General features: G+C 39.0%; 1 protein-coding gene, 1 pseudogene and 2 gene segments (V, D, J or C); 2 read left to right on the top strand and 2 right to left on the bottom strand.

The window, feature by feature from the left end:
* The window catches only part of LOC132125468 (uncharacterized), a 1,183,551-nt gene that overhangs the window by 1,047,999 nt on the left and 108,020 nt on the right, over positions 1 to 27,532 (top strand). The gene's annotated exons all lie outside the window — the stretch shown is intronic.
* LOC132125478 (immunoglobulin kappa variable 3-11-like) overlaps positions 1 to 27,532 on the bottom strand; it is a 100,202-nt gene that overhangs the window by 66,622 nt on the left and 6,048 nt on the right.
* LOC132125070 (immunoglobulin kappa variable 1-39-like) lies at positions 21,209 to 21,949 on the bottom strand (annotated as a pseudogene).
* Positions 23,798 to 25,170, top strand: LOC132125315 (immunoglobulin lambda constant 7-like). The segment is given in 1 exon segment: positions 23,798 to 25,170. A coding segment is annotated over 1 exon segment (393 nt).

Below are 27,532 nucleotides of genomic sequence, written 5' to 3'. Positions count from 1 at the left end.
CTTTTCCTATCCTGGTTACCACTGTTTGCTCGTTTCTTGTTTTTAATTTAGAAAATCGCAATTTAAAAATTTCCTAAATTCCCAGATTGCTCGTCGGCATTCAATTTTATACAAAATGTTTTATTCCCGAATTTCCGATTCATTTTCACTGCTTCTTCTGTTCGATTACTGCTCAAAGGCTTCGCTAAATCCTCTACGAATTCTGCTGATAAAAGGTTGCCTTTCTCTGCTTGTCCTGTATACCGGACACTCATTTACGATTGGAGCAGCTACTACAGCAGCCGAACGCGGCATTCCTACAGCAGCTATCAAGATCCTAGGAAGATGGTCTTCCTCTGGATTCGAGTCTTACATAAGACCTGACTTAAAGACCTTCCTTGAAGATCAGCAAGCTCTGCAGTAATAATTCAGGTAAATTCCTATGCAACTTCTGGTGGTTGCCATGCTCTATCTATCTGTCGATAGCTCAGTTTGCATAACTCGTGCTATGAATTAGTTGCGTTGTTCTGCGTCACCTAATCTTTGCGTGGCTTTAGCGGCCTCGTGTATATAACTGCCCAGCTTTTCACGAGTAGCAGCATGGCCCTTTGGGGCCCAGGTTCATGTGGTCTCAACGGCTCGTAGCATACTCTCGCTTTGCCCTCACGTCTATTGAGGTGGTCTAATTCTTCGGGTTTTTAGTTAGTATGACCTAGTAACTTTGCTATGCGTGTTTTGTTACATGTGGCAATGGCAGCCTGGTGGCTCAGCCGGCCTCATCTATGTGTGGCTTAGCATGGCCTAATCACGTGTGGCTCAGCGTGGCCTTGTCTATGTGTGGCTCAGCGTGGCCTAGTCATCTGTGGCTCAGCGTGGCCTTGTCTATGCGTGGCTCAGCGTGACCTAGTCATCTGTGGCTCAGCGTGGCCTTGTCTATGCGTGGTTCAGCGTGGCCTAGTCATCTGTGGCTCAGCGTGGCCTTGTCTATGTGTGGCTCAGCGTGGCCTTGTCTATGTGTGGCTCAGCGTGGCCTAGCCATGTGTGGCTCAGCGTGGCCTAGTCATGCATGGCTCAGCGTGGCTTTGTCTATGTGTGGCTCAGCATGGCTCCGTCTATGTGTGGCTTAGCGCGGCCTCATCTTTGCGTGGCTCAGTGTGGCCTAGTCATGTGTTCTACCAAAAAAAAAAAAAATAAATTGACGAGATAAATGGAACCCTATTATAAGCTGTCAACCTACGAGTGTTAAAGCATTTTCATGTCTATCATGCTGTTTGCTAATGTAGCCCTGAGTGTTTATTGCCCCTTTAAGAGACACATATAAACATTGCCCCTTTAAATTTGGATTTCAGTAACGGAGTTCTGATGATAAGAATTACGTTGACATTTGGTGATAATACTGTTGTGATGTATTTTAGAAAAAGTGTTACGGTTGTGAAACTCAGCTTCACCAATAGAGGGCACCCTTAGCTGTACACTAGGCTGAGGATTGGTCACTGACGCTAGTAGAGTGAAAGAGCGATCAGTATGTAACGAGTGAGTTTGAGTGCACACGCTACAGAGAGTGTTCCCGATCTAAACTGTCTTTTTCATACTTTCATACAGGTAAGCTGATGAAATTCACCTTCTAGTAATTCACAGCGGTATTATGTGCTTCTAAAACTGTATTTCTTTTGAGAAATATATTGAGATGTTCAATGTTACACTGGTTCAGAGTTTTTGCACCTAAAATGGCGGACGATCAGATTAACAATCCTGATAAAAGATCATAACTTTCTGCATGAGTGAAAATGAGTAGTAAGTGTGTAAAAATACCATGATTCACATAAAAATGTCAGATAAGTGATAGGTGATGCACTAAATTGATGTTGAAGAATCTGAAGTAGTCGTGTAGTGATAAAGAAGTTAAGCTAAAATGCACACGTGTGAGTAGGCCTGTAGTCATCCCACTCATGTGTTAACTTTGAGTCATTCCATCATAAGCCATTAACTGAAAAAGAGCATTTCATGGTGTATAATTAATCAGAAATCAGACTCCGTGTGTTAATGATTTCATAATCCATTTGCTGAGAATGTAATGTTAAAATATAGAAACCGTTATTGGGTTAAAACTGTGATTAAAGTAATTACTAAAATGATAAAAAGAGCAATAAGAAAAGTTTATACAATTTATAAATGCTGGAGTAATGTAGCTATATACTGAATTGTGATTTTCAATGTTTGAGTATAGAGTTTGCACTGTACTTATCTGTAATTGTTACCAGAGTCTAATGTGATACTTGAATGTTATTTACTATACTTGCCTCTGCACAGTGTAAGAGTGGGTATTGAAGATGTTTAGATTGATTGTGTTATAGTGTTAATGGGTTTAGAAAAGGTAACTTTAAGGATATTGTAATGGTGTGTCCCAGTCAGTGTCATGAATATGCATAAATGCTTGCATTTTGAGACATTATTTTTGATACTGTTAAGAAAACTGACGCTAGTAGAGTGAAAGAGCGATCAGTATGTAACGAGTGAGTTTGAGTGCACACGCTACAGAGATTGTTCCCGATCTAAACTGTCTTTTTCATACTTTCATACAGAAAATAAATGTGTTGCACAAAGGAAGAGCACCGCCTCATCTTTGAAAAGTGTAACATATTTTGGCAAGCCAGAGCCAGGAGGAGGCAACAAAGTGATCAGCATCATTAATCCCCCCTCCTTCCTAACGAGTTGAGCCTTCAACAACATGGACACCAGTCAGATCCTGCGTGATCAAGTGAGTGCAGTTCTGTGGCAGCTTGGGGAAGAGTCTCTCTGGGATGTCTGCAGGTACCTGAAATGTGATGGCCTGGACAGTGGAGAGTCCCGCAGCAGGACACGGAGGGCGCTTATCAAGATGGCTGAGTGTGTATTGGATGAGCTTGAGGAGAAACAAGAGGGTGATGAAGTTAAACAGTACTGTGCTGATTTATTAATGTTCATTGAAAGACAAAGTAAAGAGTGTCATCAACAAGATGAAGTGTACCCATCAGAGAAGCCAGCTCCAAAAGAAGAACAGAAAAAAGATTTTTCACCACACAGCTCTCATGTAAAGAAAAACGATTCCCCACTCAAGAGTCGATTAGAGCCAACTCGCCCATTGCCTGAGGTAACAATGCGAAGAGAGTTTAAAATTTGTGGTCAAATTGGAGAGAGTGGTCAGAAGGATAAATTGTCATATCTCAGTTTAGTCCGTCAGATTGAGCTGGGAATAGAAAAAGGGCACACACAGACTGAAGTAGTAGAAGCTGTAATCAGGGCTGTCAGTCCAGGGCTGCCTTTGAGAGACATGCTAGAAATCAAGCGTGGTCTGACCCTTAGTTCACTTCTCACCATATTGAAAGGTCACTATCGGGTAGATAGCTCCACTGAACTTTACCACCAGCTGCTTAACATCTCTCAAGAGCCCAAAGAAACTGCTCTGAACTTTGTATTCCGTGCAATTGAGCTGAAAGAGAAACTGTTATGGAAAGCAGCGAATGTGGACACAGATGAACAGTACAGCAGAGCAGTCATTCAACGCAAGTTCCTCCGCTCAATAGAAACTGGACTGTTAAGTGATTCTGTGAAATTCCAAATTCTACCCTACCTCAGTGATGTGAGTATATCAGATGAAGAACTTATACAGAAAGTGGATGAGGCGGCCAAAGTCGAAAGTGAGAGACAAGAAAAATGGAAAAGATCCACTGCTGTTAAAACACCCAAAGTGCAGGAGCTTCAAGCAGATACTCAAATCCACACCTGCCCAGAGCCCCTCTTAACTTAAGGAGTCCAACTCAACAGCAGCGATCACAACCATAAAAGGAAACGAGACTAAGCCTGACAGCATGAATGTGCATCAGATGATGGAAGAACTTCGCAAAGTGATGAAGCAAATGTTTCTGGCTGTAATGGAAGCAAGCCACCGTCCTCCTGAACAAAAGCAGAGAGCGAGAGGCTGCAAGAAATGCAGGGATGAGGGGACAGGTGAGAGCTGTTCGCACTGTTTCAAATGTGGGCAGGAAGGCCATTTCTCTCGCGGATGCAGAGCATCGTCGGGAAACGGGCAGGGACTACTGAGATGGGGCCAGCAGTAGTCCAAGAAACAGCGCCCCAAAACGAGCAGCCACCACCCAGCCCAGTCATTCAACCTACAACAGCCCTTGGAAAGAGAGCATCTGGTGCCTCATCAGCTGTAAGTGTAGTTAATTATATACCACCTCGATACCAGCCACAGTTAGTAAGCCTTGTAGGAAGCCGATGTATAGTGGACTGTGTCATGGACAATCGCCCAGTTAGAGCCCTGTGGGACACAGGAGCACAGTCCAGCATAGTGAATGACCCCTGGCGACTGAACCACCTCCCCCACACTGTTGTAAAACCCATCTCAGAGTTGTTGGGGGATGAGACACTGACAGTCTTTGCTGCCAATGACACGCCCATTCCATATATCGGCTGGATTGAAGTCAGTTTCAGATTAGGCAGTGACCCCACCAAAATGAATGAACTACAAGTCCCAATGCTTGTGTCAAGTAACCCAGCAGTTGCCAGTGACCCCATCATCGGCTACAACGTCATTGAGGCCATCATTAACAGAAATGAGGAAAAGACGAAAAGGGAGAGAAAGCAGTTGGCACAGAAAGTGAGTAGAGCCCTTGCAATAACAGTGAAAACTGCTCATCGTGTAGTCAAGTTGATGCACAATGGTGGTTCAGATTCAGAGATTGGTGTAGTTCGTACCGGTGGAAAAAGAGTGCCCTTACCAGCTAACCAAGTCACCACTGTCTATATAAGAGCACATGTGAGTTCACGAGCCCAAGGCCAACATATGTTCTTTTCACCTGACTTACTTAATCCTCCCCAAGAAGGCATTATTTACAATGATGTACTGGTGCAGATCCCAGAAAGGAGAGTTCCATACATACCCATCTCCATGACCAACACGACTGATCACACCATCTGTCTGGACCGTCACAGTGTGATTGGATATCTGGAACCAGTCAAGACCGTATACACAGCACCTATACAAATTAATGAGAATGATACAGGAGCTGCAATGAAGGACAGCACAGTGACAAAGCCTAGTGAAGCAAGTAGCACACTACAACCAGATAACACTCAAGCACGTAGACCAACCTCATGGGACCCTCCTGTGGATCTCTGCCATCTCTCAGAAGGACAGCAAGAGATGGTGAGGAGGATGTTGCGGGAGGAATGCGAGGCATTTTCCTTTGACAGTGACGATGTGGGGTGTATACCATCACTCAAGATGCATATTACCCTCCATGATACGAGCCCTGTTCAAAAGACCTACATGTCCGTTCCAAAGCCTCTTCACAATGAAGTGAAGGAGTATCTACAGGATTTGTTGAGAAGAGGGTGGATCACACCTTCTGGATCCCCTTATTCATCGCCAGTGGTGTGTGTCCGGAAGAAGCATGGTAGTCTTCGTCTCTGTGTTGACTTCAGAGAACTGAATCGTAAGTCAGTCCCCGACCGCCATCCGATTCCGAGGATTCAAGACATATTGGATGCTCTAGGTGGGAGCTCGTGGTTCTCAGTCTTAGATCAGGGTAAAGCGTACCACCAGGGTTATCTGGATGAGGAGAGCCGCCGTCTCACAGCTTTCATCGCACCCTGGGGGCTCTATGAATGGGTGCACATACCCTTTGGCCTGAGTTCGGCACCCGCAGAGTTTCAGAGGAGCATGGAGCATTGTTTGACTGGGCTGAGAGACACGAGTTGTCTCCCATACCTCGATGACAACCTGGTACACAGTTGTAGCTTCGAGGAGGACGTTGAGCACATCCGTCTTGTTCTCCAGCGTTATAAGGAACATGGTGTGAAGCTGACCCCAAAGAAATGTGAGCTGTTTAAATTGAGTGTGAGGTTTCTTGGCAAGTTGGTGACAGGAGAGGGTTACACAATGGACCCTGCAGAGATGGCTCCGGTGCAGGCGTTAAAGGAGAAGACCCCTGTTACAGTGGGTGATGTATGCCAGATCCTTGGGTTCCTCTCCTACTACAGATCATTCATCCCCAATTTCTCCCGTGTGGCCCACCCACTGTATAACTTACTCACTGTCCCAAACCTCGAGAAGTGCACTCCAGACCCGACCGTGAAGAAGCTCTGTAAAACAGGAAAGAAGAACAAGGGTCACTTACCATCGCAGACACCTGTACAGTGGACTAACTCTCACCAGGAAGTGTTGAACCAGCTAATAGATGCACTGACAAAGCCCCCTGTCCTTGGATATCCAGATTTCACCCAGGAGTTCGTATTACATTGTGATGCATCCCAAGTTGGTCTGGGTGCAGTGTTATATCAGAGACAGCAGGGAAAGATGAGAGTGATCGCCTATGGCTCCCGCACCCTGAGTCCATCAGAAAAGAGGTACCATCTGCACTCTGGAAAACTAGAGTTTTTAGCATTGAAGTGGGCCATCTGCAAACGTTTCAGGGATTATCTTTACCATGCCCCATCGTTTGTGGTATACACAGATAACAATCCACTGACGTATGTGCTCACCACCGCAAAACTCAACGCAACAGGACACAGATGGGTGGCGGAGTTGGCTGATTATAACTTCACTATCCGGTACCGCCCAGGCAAGAACAACTCAGATGCAGATGGGTTGTCACGGATGCCCTTGGATATTGAGGACTACATGCGTTGCTGTACGGCTGAGGCCAGTCAAGATGTAATCAGTGCGTCCATGGAGAGGGTCATAACGGAAAGGATAAACCCTTGCCAGGGTGTGGGGTTAATTCAGGTCAGTGCTTTGAGCATGGTGAAGGACAGTGAGACCAGCCAACCTCTCACCACAGATCAAATCCGCAAAGCACAGGAGGAGGATGAAATCCTGTCGAGAGTTCTCTGGTACAAGTCACAGAGCAGGAGGCCAAGTAGAGCTGAAGTGAAAGCAGAAAACCCTGCAGTGTCCATTCTACTGAAACTTTGGCTAAAGGTTCATGTGGGTCAAGATGGTCTTCTGCGCCGTAGAACTTCCCGTCGAGAACAGCTGCTGCTCCCCAAAGTTTATCATCCGTTGGTCTTCAAAGAACTACACCAGGACATGGGTCACTTGGGGGTCGAAAGAACGCTTGATCTGATTCGAGAACGGTTTTACTGGCCACAGATGAGTAGGGACGTTGAACATTTTGTCAGTAAAGTGTGTGAATGCCTCAAGAAGAAGAAACCGAGTAAGCAGACCCGTGCACCTCTGGTGTCCATCCAGACCACATATCCATTCCAGCTCGTTTCCATAGATTTTCTGCATTTGGAGAAATGTAAGCATGGGTATGAGTATATATTGGTGGTCATGGACCATTTTACGAGATTCTCGCAGGCCTACGCAACAAGGAACAAAGCGGCCAAGACTGTAGCTGACAAGATTTTCAACGATTTTGCCCTTAAGTTCGGGTTTCCCAGCAGACTACATCACGATATGGGTAAAGAGTTTGAGAACAGATTGATGGCCAGCTTGAAGAAACTCTCTGGCATCCAGGGCTCGCACACGACACCATACCACCCCCAGGGTAACGGGCAGGTGGAGAGGTTTAACCGTACCCTGTTGTCCATGCTGCGCACCCTGGAGGACAAGGAGGAGGAGGAGGAGGATTGGAAGGAACACCTCGCTTAAGTTGTCCACGCGTACAACTGCACAAAGAATGAGGCAACAGGTTGCGCGCCCTATTACCTTGTCTTTGGACGTTCTCCTCGCCTGCCAATTGATGTTATTTAATCTGGAAAAAGATGAGGCCCGTGACACCTATGATGACTACGTGAGTCATTGGAAGACGAGAATGCAGGAGGCATACAAGATTGCGGCAAAAACAGCTGTCAAGGGAGCAGTTCGGGGAAAAGTCCTCTATGACAGAAAAGTTCAGGGGAGAGACTTCCCCCTGGTGACAGAGTTCTCCTCAGAAACCTCACTCCCAGAGGGGGTCCTGGAAAGATCCAGTCCTACTGGGAGGGACAAGTGTACAAAGTGAAGGAGAGAAAAGCCGATGGCAGTCCAGTTTATGAGATCAGTCCAGAAAGTGGCAGAGGAAGAGACAGAGTGGTTCACAGAAATCTTCTGCTGCCCTGTGATTTCCTTCCGGTTGATCAGCCACCAGCAGAGATTCTTCAGCAACACAAGGAGTCCCAGAGCTTTTCAAAGGGAAGAACCAAGCCAGAACGACAGCTAGAGCAGAGTGACACCTCCAGCGACGAATGCAGCGGCAACTACCAGTGGCATCTGAGACCTGGCCGAGGGACACTGCAAAAACAGGGTTCATTGAATCCTTTAGCAGAGCCTTTTCAGCCTCAGCAGAGTCCTCAGCATCAGAAAGAGGATGTGCCACTAAAAAAGCGAAGAGGATTTGCCACTACAAAGCGAAGAGGATGTGCCACTACAAAGCGAAGAGGATGTGCCACTACAAAGCGAAGAGGATATGCCACTACAGTCTCAGAGACCTGACTTAAGTCCTGATAGGCCTGAGAATGGTGAATCCGTAGCCGACTCTCTGGTTCTGTCGCAAAGGGAGAAACCGGTGTTAAGACAGCGACCCCAGAGACTGAGACACCAGCCTGTGGTACTGAGCTATGATACATTGGGTCAACCGTCCTTGGTGCAAAGAAACTGTAAGGTAACAGAGACTCAAGTAACACAGACTAAGGGTTACTGGAGGCCTTGAATGGCTGAGGTCTTCTAAAGTGATGTTTTCCTTGTTCACGGAAATGTCCGGAGACATTTAATTTTGTGGGGAAGAGTGTAGCCCTGAGTGTTTATTGCCCCTTTAAGAGACACATATAAACATTGCCCCTTTAAATTTGGATTTCAGTAACGGAGTTCTGATGATAAGAATTACGTTGACATTTGGTGATAATACTGTTGTGATGTATTTTAGAAAAAGTGTTACGGTTGTGAAACTCAGCTTCACCAATAGAGGGCACCCTTAGCTGTACACTAGGCTGAGGATTGGTCACTGACGCTAGTAGAGTGAAAGAGCGATCAGTATGTAACGAGTGAGTTTGAGTGCACACGCTACAGAGAGTGTTCCCGATCTAAACTGTCTTTTTCATACTTTCATACAGGTAAGCTGATGAAATTCACCTTCTAGTAATTCACAGCGGTATTATGTGCTTCTAAAACTGTATTTCTTTTGAGAAATATATTGAGATGTTCAATGTTACACTGGTTCAGAGTTTTTGCACCTAAAATGGCGGACGATCAGATTAACAATCCTGATAAAAGATCATAACTTTCTGCATGAGTGAAAATGAGTAGTAAGTGTGTAAAAATACCATGATTCACATAAAAATGTCAGATAAGTGATAGGTGATGCACTAAATTGATGTTGAAGAATCTGAAGTAGTCGTGTAGTGATAAAGAAGTTAAGCTAAAATGCACACGTGTGAGTAGGCCTGTAGTCATCCCACTCATGTGTTAACTTTATTGAGTCATTCCATCATAAGCCATTAACTGAAAAAGAACATTTCATGGTGTATAATTAATCAGAAATCAGACTCTGTGTGTTAATGATTTTATAATCCATTTGCTGAGAATGTAATGTTAAAATATGGAAACCATTATTGGGTTAAAACTGTGATTAAAGTAATTACTAAAATGATAAAAAGAGCAATAAGAAAAGTGTATACAATTTATAAATGCTGGAGTAATGTAGCTATATACTGAATTGTGATTTTCAACGTTTGAGTATAGAGTTTGCACTGTACTTACCTGTAATTGTTACCAGAGTCTAATGTGATACTTGAATGTTATTTACTATACTTGCCTCTGCACAGTGTAAGAGTAGGTATTGAAGATGTTTAGATTGATTGTGTTATAGTGTTAACGCTTCACTCACCACCATCCACCCCACCACCACCAAGATGGTTTCCTCCCTCACCAATAACAAAGCTTCTTCTCTCCATCTTCTTTACCACCGCAGGATCTTTTTTCCCCTCCAACCACCCCACCACCACCAGGATGGTCCCTCCTAAATCCTCACGGGGGTCGGCTGTACTATGGTAGAACTGTTTCTATGGTAATAATTGAATGGTTACAAAATTAGAAAATAACACATTTTCTTTGAATGTCTATTATTTTTATTTTGCTAAATTTCCTTACTCATGCGGTTTCGACTATCACAACTAATGATACAAACACCAGCCTACACACCAGTATATCATCCCACTCTCGTGAATCCTTCTTCACTCATCAGTCATCTCTCTATTCCTCTTGACTTCAGCAACCAACAATGGTGAGATGGAGGGATGCAACAGTTTTCTTCTGCATTGTTAATTGATCATAGATGTGCAGTGCAGCAGAGATTAGCTCCAATTTGCCTCAACACACATGCCTAGAAGTTTAATGTCTGACTGTGACTTCTCTGTTCAGTTATTGCTTCAAATGGGAAAACATGATCATGATCTTGACCTTTCTCCACAACAGTGCCTTTTTTGTAAACAATGAGAAGAACCAAATCTTCCTTTTAACTGCTTTAAGTTTAAGACCACATATCATCTGCTCTTACCCAGTCAAACTCAGCAGTGAGTAGATTATTACATGTGTTGCAATTTGGTTTTTCAGTACCAAATCACAATGCTGATAACATCACATGTTTTGCTCTCAGATTTGGAGTTGACTCACTGATCTTGTAGAGAAGTGGCCAGATACTGTACAAGGACTTCTTGAATACAGGTACACCATCACAGCTGAAGGTTGATTTCAAGTTGATGTCATACCCAGCCTGAACTTAATTATTCCTAATAAATTTCCTGTACAGCTCGCCATCCTTTATATCAGTAAGGACATCAGGAGAAGCATTACTTTTGTTTGCAAACAAACCATCCATTTCAAATTGTTCTATCAAGTCTTTTAACTGAGTTTCTAGTCCTAACACAAAACAGAAGTATCCCAGTGTCATCTGATAAACTGCATTACAAGAAGTCTGACAGTTGTTACAAATGTCAGCTTCTTATTTGACACTCATGGGAAGAGAGCATTTTCCATATACTGTATGTAGTGAAATTGTAGTGAAATCAAAGTTTTTGTAAAACAATTATTTTGTAGAGGACACAGCATCCTTACCACTTCCCACATTTATGACTTAAAGGATGTCCTCTCCTGTACTTCAAAAAGTACAAAAGTATAATAAAAAAACACCAAAAAAAACAACTAAATATATTAAAACTGATTAAAATATACTTCAATTATCTTAAAGTTAAGAGCACTTGCAATACTTAAAGTTGTTCCAAAATAACACATTTATTATGCACATAGCACAGTAAAATAAAAATTTAACAAGTGCATCAATATTGGTACAACTTGGAATGTGTGTGGCGGAACTTCCGGTGCGCGGCAACGCACGCACGCTATTTCGCTCTCATGTCGTTCTGAGAGTGTAAAAATAATTCCTTCTAAATGCCCTAAATGTAATGCTACCTCGTGAAAACTTCTGGGGAACAAATTGCAAGAAGCCCATCAAATGAACCTGTGCTCTGGGACAACCACACAGAAGTGTGTTTGCAAAACAGAGAGGAAGAAAGGCCACATGACAAACACATGCACAATGGCAGGGAGTGATATGGAGAGCCTTGAATCAATGCTCATTGACTTCAAAGATGACATCTCCAAACAAAAAGGAGGGCTCTGCACAGACGTGGTCAAAATGACGACAGAGATGATACAAATGAGAGAAGAACTGAAAGGTATACGCTCCGATCTGCGTGAGGCCCAGGATAACGTCAAACAAGCTGATTAAAGAATAAATAAATTGGAAGAACAGGAAGACGTTACCACAGAGCTGCTGAAAAAAATGGTGATAGAGCAAAAGGAAATGTCTGAAAAAATAGAATATTTGCAAAACAAATCAAGACAAATGAATATCTGCATATATGGAATCCAAGAAGGTCTAGAAACAAATGATACAATTGGCTTTGTTACAACGTTACTTACAGAAAAGCTGGATATCCCACCTGACATTATCCAGATCGTTGCAGCGCACCGTTCGATGGCACAGCGACCTGCTCGGGATGCAACGCCCAGGACCATGGTGATTCGCTTTATGCAGTGGAATACAAGGCAACGGGTTTTACAAGCGGCCTGGTCAAAAAAATAGATACGGATTGGAGGAAGTCGCATCTACTTCTCCCAAGATTTTCCAAGTAAGATACAAAAAGAACAAAGCCGATACTTTCAGCTGAGGAAAGTTTTGAAAGAGAAAAACGTTAAATTCCAATCCTTTTCTATTGGCAGATCATCTCAGTGTTGTGTGTGATTGTGTCGATCAGTGTTGTGTGTGATTGTGTTTTAGAGCAGCTGCATTGTGTCTCAGCTGTATCAGTGCAGTCACTGTGACTCTGAATGACGGAGGTTTTTGTACGACTCTTTATCACTGTGTAAACAACCTAGTGCTGTCAGGAGAAACGGGCTGGATTCAGTTGTGGGTTACACTGAGGTTTATTGAAAGCAGATAAGACAAGGCAGATGAGTATCGTTCCACAGTTTAGCTCATTCGACAGCCGAATACCAGAGACATGAACGCTGGAATCTTCTTGGAGTACTGCATTAGTGAGAACAAGAGGCAGAGCAAAACATCAAAAGACACTGGAGCCTGAAGACAAGACAAGGTGAGTACACAGACCAGCTCGAGCTATTGGTAAGAGTTACAATGGTGTGGCCACGAACAGAGAAACACAGGGAATTATAAAGGGAAAAAATTAGAAGAGCATTAAGAACAGGTGGCGAACAATTAAGGTTAACAACTGAGAAACAAGGAGGGCGGGGAAAACTCAGATCAAACAGGTAGACGCAGTGAGCTGTCAAACCATCCAAACACACATTCACAACCCCAAAAGGCAGGTGATTAGCCCCGAACCCTGACAAGTGCTCCCTGGGTAGTGTACACTCTGACAGTAATAATCTTGATGCAGTATATGAGGAGTTTAGGAGCTTCTCCAGGTTTCTGTAAGTACCAGTGGAACTCATTAACACCACACAGTCCACTGCTGGTTTTACAGTTTATTCTGACTTCTTATCCTTGAGTTGCTGTTATTAATGATGGACTCAGAGTTGCAGTGTACTGTCCTCTACACTCTGAAATAAAAATAATAAAAAAGGACAATAATTCAAATTATGTTCAGTCGTGGCCAAAAGTTTTGAGAATTACATATTAGTTTTAAAAAAGTTTGCTGCTAAACTGCTTTTTCGATCTTTGTTTCAGTTGTTTCTGTGATGTACTGAAATATAATTACAAGCACTTCATACATTTCAAAGGCTTTTATCGACAATTACATGACATTTATGCAAAGAGTCAGTATTTGCAGTGTTGGCCCTTCTTTTTCAGGACCTCTGCAATTCGACTGGGCATGCTCTCACTCAACTTCTGGGCCAAATCCTGACTGATAGCAACCCATTCTTTCATAATCACTTCTTGGAGTTTGTCAGAATTAGTGGGTTTTTATTTGTCCACCCTCCTCTTGAGGATTGACCACAAGTTCTCAATGGGATTAAGATCTGGGGAGTTTCCAGGCCATGGACCCAAAATTTCAACATTCTGGTCCCCGAGCCACTTAGTTATCACTTTTGCCTTATGGCATGGTGCTCCATCGTGCTGGAAAATGCATTGTTCTTCACCAAACTGTTCTGATTGTTGGAAGAAGTTGCTGTTGGAGGGTGTTTTGGTACCATTCTTTATTCATGGCTGTGTTTTTGGGCAGAATTGTGAGCGAGCCCACTCACTTGTATGAGAAGCAACCCCATACATGAATGGTGTCAGGATGCTTTACTGTTGGCATTACACAGGACTGATGGTAGTGCTCACCTTTTCTTCTCTGGACAAGCCTTTTTCCAGATGCCCCAAACAATCAGAAAGGGGCTTCATCGGAGAATATGACTTTGCCCCAGTCCTCAGCAGTCCATTCACTATACTTTCTGCAGATCAATCTGTCCCTGATGTTTTTTTTTAGGAGAGAAGTGGCTTCTTTGCTGCCCTTCTTGACACCAGGCCATCTTCCAAAAGTCTTGGCCTCACTGTGCGTGCAGATGCGCTCACACCTGCCTGCTGCCATTCCTGAGCAAGCTCTGCACTGGTGGCACTCCGATCCTGCAGCTGAATCCTCTTTAGGAGACAATCCTGGCACTTGCTGGACTTTCTTGGATGCCCTGAAGCCTTCTTTACAAGAATTGAACCTCTTTCCTTGAAGTTCTTGATGATCCTATAAATTGTTGATTTAGGTGCAATCTTAGTAGCCACAATATCCTTGCCTGTGAAGCCATTTTTATGCAACGCAATGATGGCTGCACGAGTTTCTTTGCAGGTCACCATGGTTAACAATGGAAGAACAATGATTTCAAGCATCACCCTACTTTTAACATGTCAAGTCTGCCATTCTAACCCAATCAGCCTGACATAATGATCTCCAGCCTTGTGCTCGTCAACATTCTCACAGTTAACAAGACGATTACTGAAATGATCTCAGCAGGTCCTTTAATGACAGCAATGAAATGCCGTGGAAAGGTTTTTTTGGGATTAAGTTAATTTTCAATGCAAAGAAGGACTATATGCAAATTGCTATTATAAAAACTTAAGCAGCAACTTTTCCAATATTTATGTAATTCTCAAAACTTTTGGCCACAACTGTATGTTTCACATTTTTAAAAAAATGAGTGTAATTGTTTTTATGAAAATTTTACTACAAACCTTGAGCAAACAGAGTCCAGATGAGGATGATGTTCATTGTTGTGTTAATGTTATTTAAAATATAGATTAAAACTTAAAAGATGTTCAAACAATACTGGACATTATTTAAACAAAATACAGTCAGCAAATACAATAGTGTCAGGATATCACATGGAGGCTGAGGTGAGGGAATTCAACACAGTGCTTTATTTACAAAGTTCGTGAGAGGTGAGCAAGGGAGATCTTTCTTGCGGGGTCTGTGGAGTTAGTGTTCTTGAAAACCCGGTGAATTCTGCTTCTGTGGAAGCCAGGTGAGTTGGAACATCAAAGCCACACAATACGTGAATATCAACACTTGTCTCTTTCCTTTTGCAGTGGGAGAACAATGTCCGAGAATCACGTGAGCACTCAGGAGGTAACGAGGTACGTAGAAGCATTCAGATCATGGGAAGTGTCACGAGAGTTCTGGAGACAAGAGAACAAAGACACACAGGTTAACTGCCAAATGTGAGTATATGTTACAGCTGGTGCTTTGTCGAGAAGATGCAGTGAGTTGGAGACAAGATCGTAATGTCGATTCTTGTTGGAGGCTTGACCCGGAACTGAGGTACTGAGAGTGCTTTTATGGTGCTCTTGATTAGTTCAGTGACCAGCAACAGGTGTGGGTGCTTAACCGATAACCGATCCTGACAAATAGATTGTTTTTAAGTCTTTGACTTATTTTTGTCTCTTTGAATTTGAAAATATCACATGCCTCAATTATAAAATGCATGTACAATCAGATCCTCAATGATGGAGAATTTCATCCTAAAAGTACATATTTATACATTAAAGACTACGGTGTCCCTAAGGTGAAACGGTTGGTTCACTTAGTTTTGTCTTACCCACAACATAATAATGTTTTGGCCTCGAGATGCTATGTTGAGGGAATGACATCCATTTTTCGTGTCCACGAGTTTAATGCGTAAAAAAAACCTGTGTGACCATAGCAGCCCTTGACTATCAGAGATGGATTCATTAATATTTTATTTTGAATGAAGAAATTATTATATTATTTATATATAGAAATTATTACATTATTAAATTATTATATTAACCGTATGCTTTGTCTACCGAGCTGTATTACATGCGATCGTTAGCATTCTGAATTCACAAAAATGAAGTTTATCATAAATAAATGTTACATAAAGTGCATAGTATAAAATATAAAAAAATGTTTTTTTTTTTTTTTTTTAATCTCTAAGGTAGTAATATGCTCCCTTTAGAGGTAAAGACATCACAATGGGGTCCCTTTCCCAGTGACAGGCTGTTGTACACCTATAGTAAAAAATTTTGCACTTTATTTTTTCTGAGAGAGTTGCAATATGGCTTTATATTCTCTCAGTGGACTCAAATGAAATAAGTTCACAGTACTAACATCGTATGACTTATATTTCTTAAACTCAAACTGTTTGAAGCAGTGGAAGCGGAGAGAATTTCCATTATAAAATTACGGTAAAACACTGTAAAAATTAAAAGTTGTAAATTAATGGTTGTAAACCATTTATTAAAAGTACTTTACTGGCATCCCTGCACTGAAAAACATATTTCATTCATCCAATTAAAAAAATAATTGATAATTGATAATAATTGATAATGATTTGGATTATTAAATTAAGGTAAATGTTTGCATTCAATTTATTTTAGCTACATTTAAATACACAAATTTAGTTGACTAACTTTCAACTACATTTGTTTATGTAGTATCATTTTGTTCAGTGTACATTACCGTTTTGTTACATTTGTAAACTAAAGCTAAGCCAAGTTGGTCCTATAGTAAAGGGCTATTTTGATGCCAGTGATTCAGAAATCTTTCTCACACACTCCTCCCTTCTGTTACTGTAAATGACTCACGTGTTTTTGTGCAAGGTAAACTTTACTGCAACAGTCTAGTCATTGTGAGCTAGTTTATCTGAAGCTGAATCTCTGCTAGTGTTGAAACAGTGTTTTTGCAATTATCTGCATCAGCCTCAGGCTCTCCGTGTTCATTTGCTTTTATCAGATGGCAGTTTGATCACAGGGTCTGTTATACTTCAGGGCGTTTGCTGTGAAAAAAAAATGTTTAGAGGATGAAAAGTGTATTGGATTTGCAATTTGCATCTGTTGGCTTAATTTGGGCATATGTGACCTGTTTGTGAGTTTCAGTTTCACAATAGCTGAATGCATCAAAGACATAATTTGAATGATAATGGAGTCTGTCTTGTCAGCTGCATCCTAACAGAGGAAGAAACAGATAGATAAAGACATTATCAAGTCAGTTAGATAATGCTGTTGTCAAGTACTCAAGATCATATGCTGCGTTCACACCATGTTTCATGTCCTTGTACTGGGAACTGTGTTGTTTTCAACCAGAAGATTTTTTCACCAGAGTCTCAACTGTGAACAGAAAATCTCGCAAAATCTCGCAATACTTCAGAATAAGCATCGAGGACAATATGCAGGAAGAAATTTCAATAGTGTTTGGAATGATTTTTATATGACACATTGTATAAACATTCATGCTGTTGCCACAAATCAACAAGCTGATCCTCCATCTCTGCTGTCCACATCAATTTCACTTTGTACTGGCCATGACTGCTTCCGTCTTCCATCTTCCTTTCTTCGAAAAGAAAGAGCAAAAAAGGTAAATGACGGAAAATAACATTCATTCACCTAAGTTAACTTATCTCAAACAAAGTTTCCACCTTCTCATCCACAGCTCGTGGAATTAACACACAATCAGTGATCACTGTGACAAAACGGTGTCGTTAACGGACAGCAGCAGTGTGATGTGCATGGTCATGATATTATCTAAATAATATGAGTTAATATAACCTGATATTTTATGTTCGACAAAACAAATATGTCTTAGTTGAGCTCTTAATGATAAATATTTATATTTGTCAATGTTTTGAATTAAAAAAAAAATATATTACTTGAAAAAAAATAATAATGGTAAATTAAATTGAAAGACAAATTATAAATTGTATGAAGTACTGCTTGAAAACCCTTTTTCAGTGTGCTGCCAGTAAATTACTGTTATTTAATAGCATTTTTTTACAGTGTATTTCACATACATCAATCAAATGTAATTTGCTTTCCAATAATATACTGTAATCTATTTTACAGCAATTATCATCATTTTTACAGGATTTTATAGACAACTTTTTTGCCTGTAAAATTCTCCTCATCACTTAGCCAATCACAGCGCACCCCCACACCTGACTACCAATCATCAGCAGCTGTTCACTATCATCTCATCAGCTCACCACCACATGTACTGTAAGCACACATCTCCATAATAGAGCCCTTCCTGTTACAAGCTACTAGCATTGACTCTCTACTAATCTCTCTACCTACCTCTTTGTCAGCACGAGACTTCTGTGTTCCTCCAGTGATCCCTCCTTCAAGATCTCTTCTCCTGCGTTTCCCCCGAGTTGTGTGCAACGATTCCTCCATCCTGGTCATCCCACCGACCGTACTGATCTCTCTCTCTCTCTCTCTCTCTCTCTCTCTCTCTCTCTCTCTCTCTCTCTCTCTCTCTCTCTCTATATATATATATATATATATTATTTTTTTTTTTTTTGTCCAGTTCATTGCTTCGGTTATCACTTTGTCAGTCTCTGCTATGTTAATAGCATTGATCCTGCATTGATATGCAAACATCATTCCTGAAATTTAGCAGTGTGTCCATAAAAAAAAGGTTTTGTGCAAATTCCAAATTATACAGTATATAGTCAAAGTCACTTGTCTTAGTTCATTGTGATCTCACAAAATTTTACAGTAATTAATGAACCTCTATAGATATATAGATATGAATATATACACTGCACAATTAATATTTTATTTACATAGTGTCTACACTTTGTCATAATAAGATGATTCTGGAGCTTGCAGAACACTGGATATGTCTGTGATTGGCTGCTCTGCTCAACACTTTCCAGAGCAAACACAAACACATACTGCATGGATAATTCATTACAGCTTTCTTTGAGGGGGCTTAGCAGGAGCAGCACTATGAAGGAAAGCTCATTTAATTTAGAATTATAATGGGGTGATAGCTTGTTGATATGAGTGTTATAATTCCAAAGAATGTCTAAAATAATAATAATCATGATAATAATAAATAAATGAAATCCCTCTCTTTCTTGCTGCTCTGACTTTACTGTGGCAGTCGGCTGCTGTCAGGTTTGCATCTCTTACTCTTAGATTCATCTTTGAGCAATTGATGCTATGCATTTATCATTTCTGAACTGGCTTTGTATTGTTCAGTTATGTAATTGGCATTATACATATGTGACAAATAAAATGTTATATTTGATTTAGTCTCCTTCAGAAATCATTATTTACAGTTGATTAAAATGGAGTCTGGTGTTGCAGCAAATCTGTGTCCAGAATACAGAAGGTCAAACTGAAGGTCATGAATGAATGGAGCAGAAAAAACACGTCTCCTGGACGTCATGATATCCGTCTATCACCGACTTCTATGAACATGAACAAGTTGTACAAACATGACAAAGAAAACTACACTGTTTGTATGAGCAAGCATGCGATGCCCAAATGTAAAGGTAATAGTTAACCCTTCATCCTCTGACTAAGATTAGAAATGGGAGTTTGTGACCATTAGATCCCCACTTTTTGTATTTATAAAATACATAAACACAGTAGTTTATTTTGATACATGGTCTGACTGCTGTATTTTGTAGTTTATTTTGATACACTTAAAATGAAGATATTTCATTTTAAAATACATTTTGATGTATCTTTGCCCAACCCTGGCTGTAGGTCGCTGCTGATGTACTTTCCAGTCAAAACACATTTCACACTGCAAGACTCTGAGTCACAGCAGACAGGTCAGAAATCATGAAGAGAGAGATCAGGTACAATACTCTCGTTTTTGACATTTAACCCTCTGGAGTCTAAGGGTATTTTGGGGGCCTGAAGAAGTTTTGTCATGCCCTGACATCTGTGCTTTTTTCAGTTTCTTATAAATATCTAAATGGGTAAAGTCTAATATCACTGTATTCAGCACAAACTGGGCTATAATAATAATAAGTGAGCAGCATGTATGTACATGATTTGTGTTTTGTGATGACTGATTGGTGTTAACAGACCCACATGGGTCCAGAAAACATTCCTCACATCATTACACCAGCAGCAGCAGACCGTCCTGTCAGCCCAAGGAAGTTCGGATGAATAGATTCATGTCATTATATGTGTGCCCCGGAAGAAATCCTCAGAAACATCAGATCAAATGTAAAACAGTGTGTAATAGACAACAATGAACGTTTCAAACAATAGCAAGCTACACTGCAGCAAACTCACTTCAGTGAGTGCAGTCCACATCAACAAATAAATGCACTTATATATATATATATATATATATATATATATATATATACATTGTAGGAATACAGTATTTCACAGAGTGTGATCTGTTGTGTGCTGCACATTTTGATACATTTAGTTCATCCAGTCTTCTTTATTGCTTTGATTCCTCAAAATGAACCATGAAAACACCTGCAAATGTAGTATATTATACAAGAGTGTGCAGCTAAAACATCTCAAATCGGTAATGATCTTGGGAAAATGTAGGATTTTTTACTTTTTCTTTTTTTTATATATATTTAAATTTGTATTAATGCAAATTATCATTAATCATTATTGTTAGGCTATTAGTTACATTATTTGTTTTGTGTTTTGATTTTATTTAGATTTTTTTTTACATTCAAAGTTTAGAGTGAATTAAACATGTCCATGCTGAAGTTGTCTTACGCTTGAAGGAGTTTTGTTGTATTCTTTCATCCTGCTACATTTATCAATATCGCATGACAAAAAGTGGAGCTGTACTGAATATCAGCACAGATTCAATCATAGACATGAAGCCACAGCAAAACTGAGACTGTGACTTGCTATTATATAAATTAAAATTAAATTAAATTTATGTATTTAGCAGACGCTTTTATCCAAAGCGACTTACAGTGCATTCAAGCTATCAATTTTTACCTATCATGTGTTCCCGGGGAATCGAACCCCCAACCTTGCGCTTGTTTGCTTGCTAACGTAATGCTCTACCAGTTGAGCTACAGAAACACTATAACATTATAACAACAATATAACATTTCTATAAGCAAGAAATGTCTACAGACTAACCTACCTTCCAGACAAAATCTAGTTAAATTTGCGTTTCTTTTCACCGGTGGAAAAAAAACACTCGGATCAATCAGTGAACAATTATGAGACAGAAAACACAAAAATCTAAATGAAAAATATCTGCCTCGGTTTCCAATCAATCCTCATACTCTGATCTGAAACACAGGAGGAGAGACAAAAAATACTGAACTGGCTGAGCACTAAATAAAAGAAGCTACAATACATGCAACAATTATATATATATATATATATATATATATATATATATATATATATATATATATATATATATATATATATATATATATATATATATATATATAATGTTATTAGAAAATTAGTAATTTAACATTATTGTCATTACATTGTTTATCATATTTAAATAAAATAAGCTACAAGACATACAACAACTATGTTTGAAATATTTAGTTAAATAGAAAATAATAATAATATTATTAATATTTCCTGCTATTAGAAAATTTGTAATTTAACATTATTGTCATTGCATTGTTTATCATCCGCCTCTCATCAGCAGCTGCAGTGTCTCTCAGCTGTATCAGTGCAGTCACTGTGACTCTGACTGACGGAGGTTTTTGTATGACTCTTTATCACTGTGTGAACACATAGCTACTGCTGATCTGGTGTAAACTCATACAGTAATAATCTCCTGTATCTTCAGTCTGGACTCCACTGATGGTCAGAGTGAAATCACTTCCATAGTTTGATCCACTGCCACTGAATCTAGAAGGAGTTCCTGACTGGAGGCTTCTTATGTAATAAATGAGGAGTTTAGGAGCTTCTCCAGGTTTCTGCTGATACCAAGACACACAGTCACTACAGCCAGAAATCGGCTGACTGGTTTTACAGCTGATCGTAACAGTTTCTCCTTGATTGATGGATTTTATTTCTGGATTCTGAGTCACAGTCACTTGTCCCCAGATCTCTGAAATAAGAGTTTGTATTAATTCAGTGGTTATTGGACTGTGATGTGCGTAATGTTATTAAGTACAAAATATTTACCCTGAATGCAGAGCGTCAGAGTCCAGATGAGGATGATGATGTTGTTCATTGTTGTTGTTGTGTCTTGTGTGATGATGAAGATTGTGTTCTGTTCTGCTCTCAGTCATGAAGTGTTAAACTCACAGCTCTATAAACACTCTCAGAGCACTGAAGCATCTGCTGACGATGCAAAGAAGTGGGCAGGATTCACAACAGCTTGAGCTGCCAACAAAACCATATTATAGTATATTTGATCTAAATTTTTCACAAATATTATTTTGGTAACACATTAGTATAGGGACCAATTCTCACTATTAAATAATTTCTTATTAACACATTGACTGTACCTAAACCTAAAGGGTTAGTTCACCCAAAAATGAATATTCTGTCATTAATTACTCACCTTCACGTTGTTACAAACCGGTAAGACCTCCGTTCATCTTCAGATCACAAATTAAGATATTACTGATGAAATCTGAGCTCTCTGACCCTCCATAGACAGAAACAGAATCAACACGATCAACGTCCAGAAACATAGCAAGGAGATCGGTAACATTATCCATGTGACATCAGGGTTCAACCGTAATATTATGAAGCTACGAGAATACTCTATGTATTACTAACTATTAATAAGCAGGGAATTAAGAGTTTTTTTTTTTTTTTTTGGCAAAAGTCGCAGTTAATGGTTTGTTAATAGCGAGAACTGGACGTTAAAATAAAGTATGGTCATTATTTTTAGTAACTGTTGTTGAATCCAGGGCAGGGTTTCAAATGTAAAGTGGATTCACAGTGATTGAGCTGCAGATGAAGAATAGAAACATTGAGAAACACAACGTCATCCATGATAGAAGAGGTCAAAGGTCATTAGGTCATTAAATATATACTGTATGTTTAAAAAGTGTTATATAAGAACATTTTGAAGATATTTTATGTGAAAGTTTTATTTGAAATGCATTTTCAAACTGCAGTGTGTTGAAGTGTTTCTCTCTCTGCTGGAGTGTGTGTTCACTCGAGTGGAATAGAGGTTTTTGTACGAGTGTTTCATTAGATTGTATCACTGTGGTGGACTTTCGGTGGAGGAACTAAACTGGTGCTCGGTAAGTCCCTCTTTTTGATTCTTCATTAAAAACGTGCAATTTAGATTGTAATATATATATATATATATATATATATATATATAATTGACAATAAATATTATTTATACAAATTTTTAATCTAAAATATTGTTTCAATTGTTTATTGTGAAAGTGTAAAATCATTTGTAGATCTTTGTAAAACATTTACATCTGATGAGTAGTTTACACTAGATTAAAGAATGCAGAAAGTGTTGTAAATGAAGTATTCATGCGTCTACACAACAGGTTTTGAACACTTTGTAGTGTGTACTGCAGTGTAAGGGCGACTGGTGAGAGTTAGACAGATGTCTTCTGACACACATGAAGTATTTGAACTGTGAGATAATAGTACAATATTGATATTTCAGTTATTTAGAAGTGATTAATAATATATCAACTAGTAACTTCACTAGTTATACTGAAAATGAATTTATTAATTCATCTATTTTTATTAAGATAAGTAGTTGCAATCAATTTATTTTAGCTACATTTAAATAAACTAATTTAGTTTACTAACATTCAACATTTTTATTTTTAATGTAGCTAAAATATATTGTTTGCAAACACTTACCTTATAAATTTAGTATATTTTTTTCAGTGTATTAATCTTTTACTAAGGATCTGTTTGATTATTTCATGATGCTATTTTTAAAGATAACTTACAAGATGTATAAATAGTTAGCATATTACTTAATAATCATTTGTGGATGTATTGTCATGTTTAAATTATTAAATTTAAACATGAATTATTAAAATTATTTAATTAAACATGAATTATTTAAGTCAAATTATTAGTCAATCATCATCTAATCCTATAATAATAATTATTTATAACTTAATGTACAGAACAGATACAAATATTAACATCTCACTTATTAATCATTTATGAACACAGTCATGTTTTGTAAATGATTAGTTTACTTAGTTTAATGAATTAACAAAACACACAAATTGTTAGCATATCACTTATTAATTGCTTGTGAATGTTTTGTAAATGATTAGTTCATCTTTAACTAATAATTTATAAATGACTTACAACTGAACGTTATTAGAAAGTGTACAAAGTGAACAAACAATTCCTGTCTAAACACTTTCATAATGTTTTATCAGTTTATCACAGATTTTTTTTCTTTCATACATTTCTATATTGTGTTCGTAGTATTTTATTGTAGACGTCATAAAAAAAAAGAGATTTGATGTTAAAATGTAAAGGTAGCAGTTTTCTGCAGATAATTTAATGATTCTGAATCTGTTTTGATCGTGTTGTTCTTCTAATTCAGTGATTTTAATATCCATACAAATGATGTGTAAATCTTTTAAACTCATTTGATTCAGTTAATTTCTAATTATGAACAGTAATATACTCTAACTTGTAGCCACACATTGTGTATTTGAAATGTAATGTGAAACGTATAAAAACACATAAAAACTATGTTATGTTAGAATGTAAAAATGACTGCATTACAGTAGTCAGTGTCTTAGTGTGTTTAGTTTTACTTATGAGGTTTGATTTAAATGTGTAAAGTGTTTGTGTAGTTTGTATATTGTATAGATAGTAATATCAGCTGTAGTGATGTTGAATAAGATGAATGATGAGACTTTAGTGATTTTGACTGCACTCCTCATGTCTGCTGCTGAAAGTCCTGTTGAAATGCTGTGAATGCTGCAGGGCAGAAGAGTGCTGGAGCTGCAGTGTGTTTTCTCTGTGTTTGTGAATGTGTTGTGTTTGTCTCCTGCAGCTGGTCCCACAGTGAAGCCCTCAGTGTCTCTGCTGCCGCCCTCTTCTCTGCAGATCTCTGGAGACTCAGCCGCACTGCTCTGCCTGCTCAGCTCTTACTCTCCACAGGGGGCGCTGGTGAGCTGGACACTGGACGGCTCAGAGGTCACCGAGGGGGTTGTGACCAGTGCAGAGAGTGAGCAGGACGGCCGCTACAGCCGCAGTAGTGTCCTGACCCTCAGCAAAGCACGCTGGGAAGCGGGAGAGCAGTACGTCTGCAGAGTAACACATGATGGAGCTCCTCATGAGGCCTCGTTCCACAAGAGTCGCTGTTAGTCGCTCGCAGTGCTGATGTTTCTCCAGTGAGCGCTGCTCTCTCCTGAAGATGAGCGTATCTGAGTGTCCTGTGTCAGGCAGGATTCACATGAGTCTAGTGCTGCAGCTGTAGTCATTTACAACTCAATACTGAAAGAGAGCTCTAGTGTCAAAGCACTGGCTGATCTTTCAATCTGCTGTGTTTGCTGCAACATTCAATAAAGCTTCTCAACAAACTCCATTTGTGTCTGACAACATCATTCAACTAACAGATGAAGATGCATGTAGTGTTTGTCCAGGTGTTTTTCAGAAGCTCGATCAGTAGCAGTAAATCTAGTCAAATAAAGCTCTTGGGGTTTGAACATGGTCTCTGGAGACAGAGCTGCTCTATTCTGAGAGGATCACAATCACTCCACCCTGACAATGCAAATGAGATTTTCAGCTCACACTCCCAGAGTCACTGTTTGATTGGTTACATGATCTGGACTGAAACAAACCAGTTTCACTTCTGCTGTAGTCAAGCAGCCCAGGTGAAAAATACATGTAAAATAATAGTATTTAAATATTGTTATATGGCATACTTATATTTAAATTATATCATCCATATTAAATGTATTATCTTGAAACAATACATATATTAAGCATATTTCAAGATATGTTTATGATCAGTTTTTAGCTATTTGCTATATATTTTAATATATAAAAATTGTGTAGAATTAGAACCACTTTACAGTTTTTTACAATCGCTATGACAGTTTTTTCAATACCTTTAACAAGTTTCCTAAACTCTTAACACAGTTAGCACAACATCCGGCTTTGTAGGCTACAATTAACACATTTCTTGTTGCTTTGATACAAAATGCATATAGTTAACACCAATTTAAAATGCTTGAACTTCTTTTACACACAAGCTCAACCAAGACCAAAACAATGTAATTTTACAGTCAAATTTTCAAATGCTTTCACATTGTATGTCAGAACAGATAACATCATGTTCTAAACATAACTTATATAGACTAAAGTCAAAGTGAACAGCTGTTAATTTTGTGAATTGAAACACACATATATTCCCTGTATTTTATTCCATTGCTAATGAGAAACCGCTTATTGCAGTAATGCAAATATATAAATCACAGCTGAATCCCATTTAGGAATCACACTCAGGTGTTGAGGTCTTTTCAATCGCATGATCATTCTATATACAGTAAAAGAGGACCTATTTGGGCTGATCTTGTGTGGTAAAGGGCACTCCTGCGTAAATGTGAGATTTTAGAAGATCAGTACCAAAGACTGGTGCCAGAGAAAGGGGACAGATGGGAGACCACTTGCCAATATGTGATCACATGGAACAATGTGCATTCCACCATTCCCAGAGAGGACAGTCAATGATGTCTCTTTTCCTTGACCCTTACTCCCTTTTCCTCAACCCCACTGAGAGAGATGCCAGGATACAATGGATGCTGCATGCCAAGGCATTACAGCTGAACAATACCAGAAGAGGATAAGGGATACCAAAAGATACTTCCCCAGATGCCTTGCCAGAGAAGATATCAGGTGTGATGTGGATGAGAACATGTGGCCAAACTTAGAAGTTTGGGCAGATTATCTCACATTTATTTATTTACTTTTTATTCTACTGTGGATTTTTCTGTTCGGTAAATTTTGTATTTTCACATAATGACATAAATTATAAATAAATGACAGATATATTGCACTTTTTTCTTGTATTTTTGTTTTTGCTCCTTTTCTAGTGTCCTGTTGCAAATAAAGCCTGCAACTGCAGCAATTCTGTTTGTCTTTGTTCTCCCATAAACCGTTCATTCTATAAAGCTACTCTGAGATGGTCATTCAATTTTTGCACTGAATTTCTGCAAGCAAAATCAACAAAATACATGCATTTAACTACAGTGCAAAACACAATCTATGATCAATACAATATACTGTCTATTGTATAAGGGCAGACCTGAAGCATAAAATAATGCAGTTTCTGTAATTTCAGCGGATGATAGTGTTTTTGTTTTTTTGTCACTGTGTTATGATTGACTAAATGTTCCTGTTGGAAGAGAACATGTGTTAGTGTTTTGAATAATTATTTGATTTTGAAACATGTTTTCAGTGTTTTGTTAGACATAGTGTATTGTGTTAGTTTATTATTGTATTTTGAAAATGAGTTTTGGGGTTTAGTTTACAATGTGTGATTTGGGCATGAAATTAACCGTTTTGCCAATTGTGTGTTTCAGGTGTGTTTGTGCGTTAAGAGTTTAGGAAACTTGTTAAATGTATTAAAAAAAACTGTCATAGCGACTGTAAAAAACTGTAAACATACAGTTTACATAATTATGATTTTATTGTATGTCTATCAATATACTAAAGCACATGTAAAATAATTGATTTTAATTTCAACTTAAGTGTGTTCTCCAAAATTACATTTGTTAATGTGTTTTAAATGTATTACTATTTAGTCTATAATATATACTATGTGCATTAATGCAATTAATAAAAATAAACTTCAATACACTTTCTTATACAGCATACTCCAATAAAAAATTGAATTGTTGAAATTT

The sequence above is a fragment of the Carassius carassius genome, chromosome 43 (genome assembly GCF_963082965.1).
Source record: "Carassius carassius chromosome 43, fCarCar2.1, whole genome shotgun sequence".
Classification (NCBI taxonomy): Eukaryota; Metazoa; Chordata; class Actinopteri; order Cypriniformes; family Cyprinidae; genus Carassius; species Carassius carassius.
This window is presented reverse-complemented; position numbering and strand designations above follow the sequence as displayed.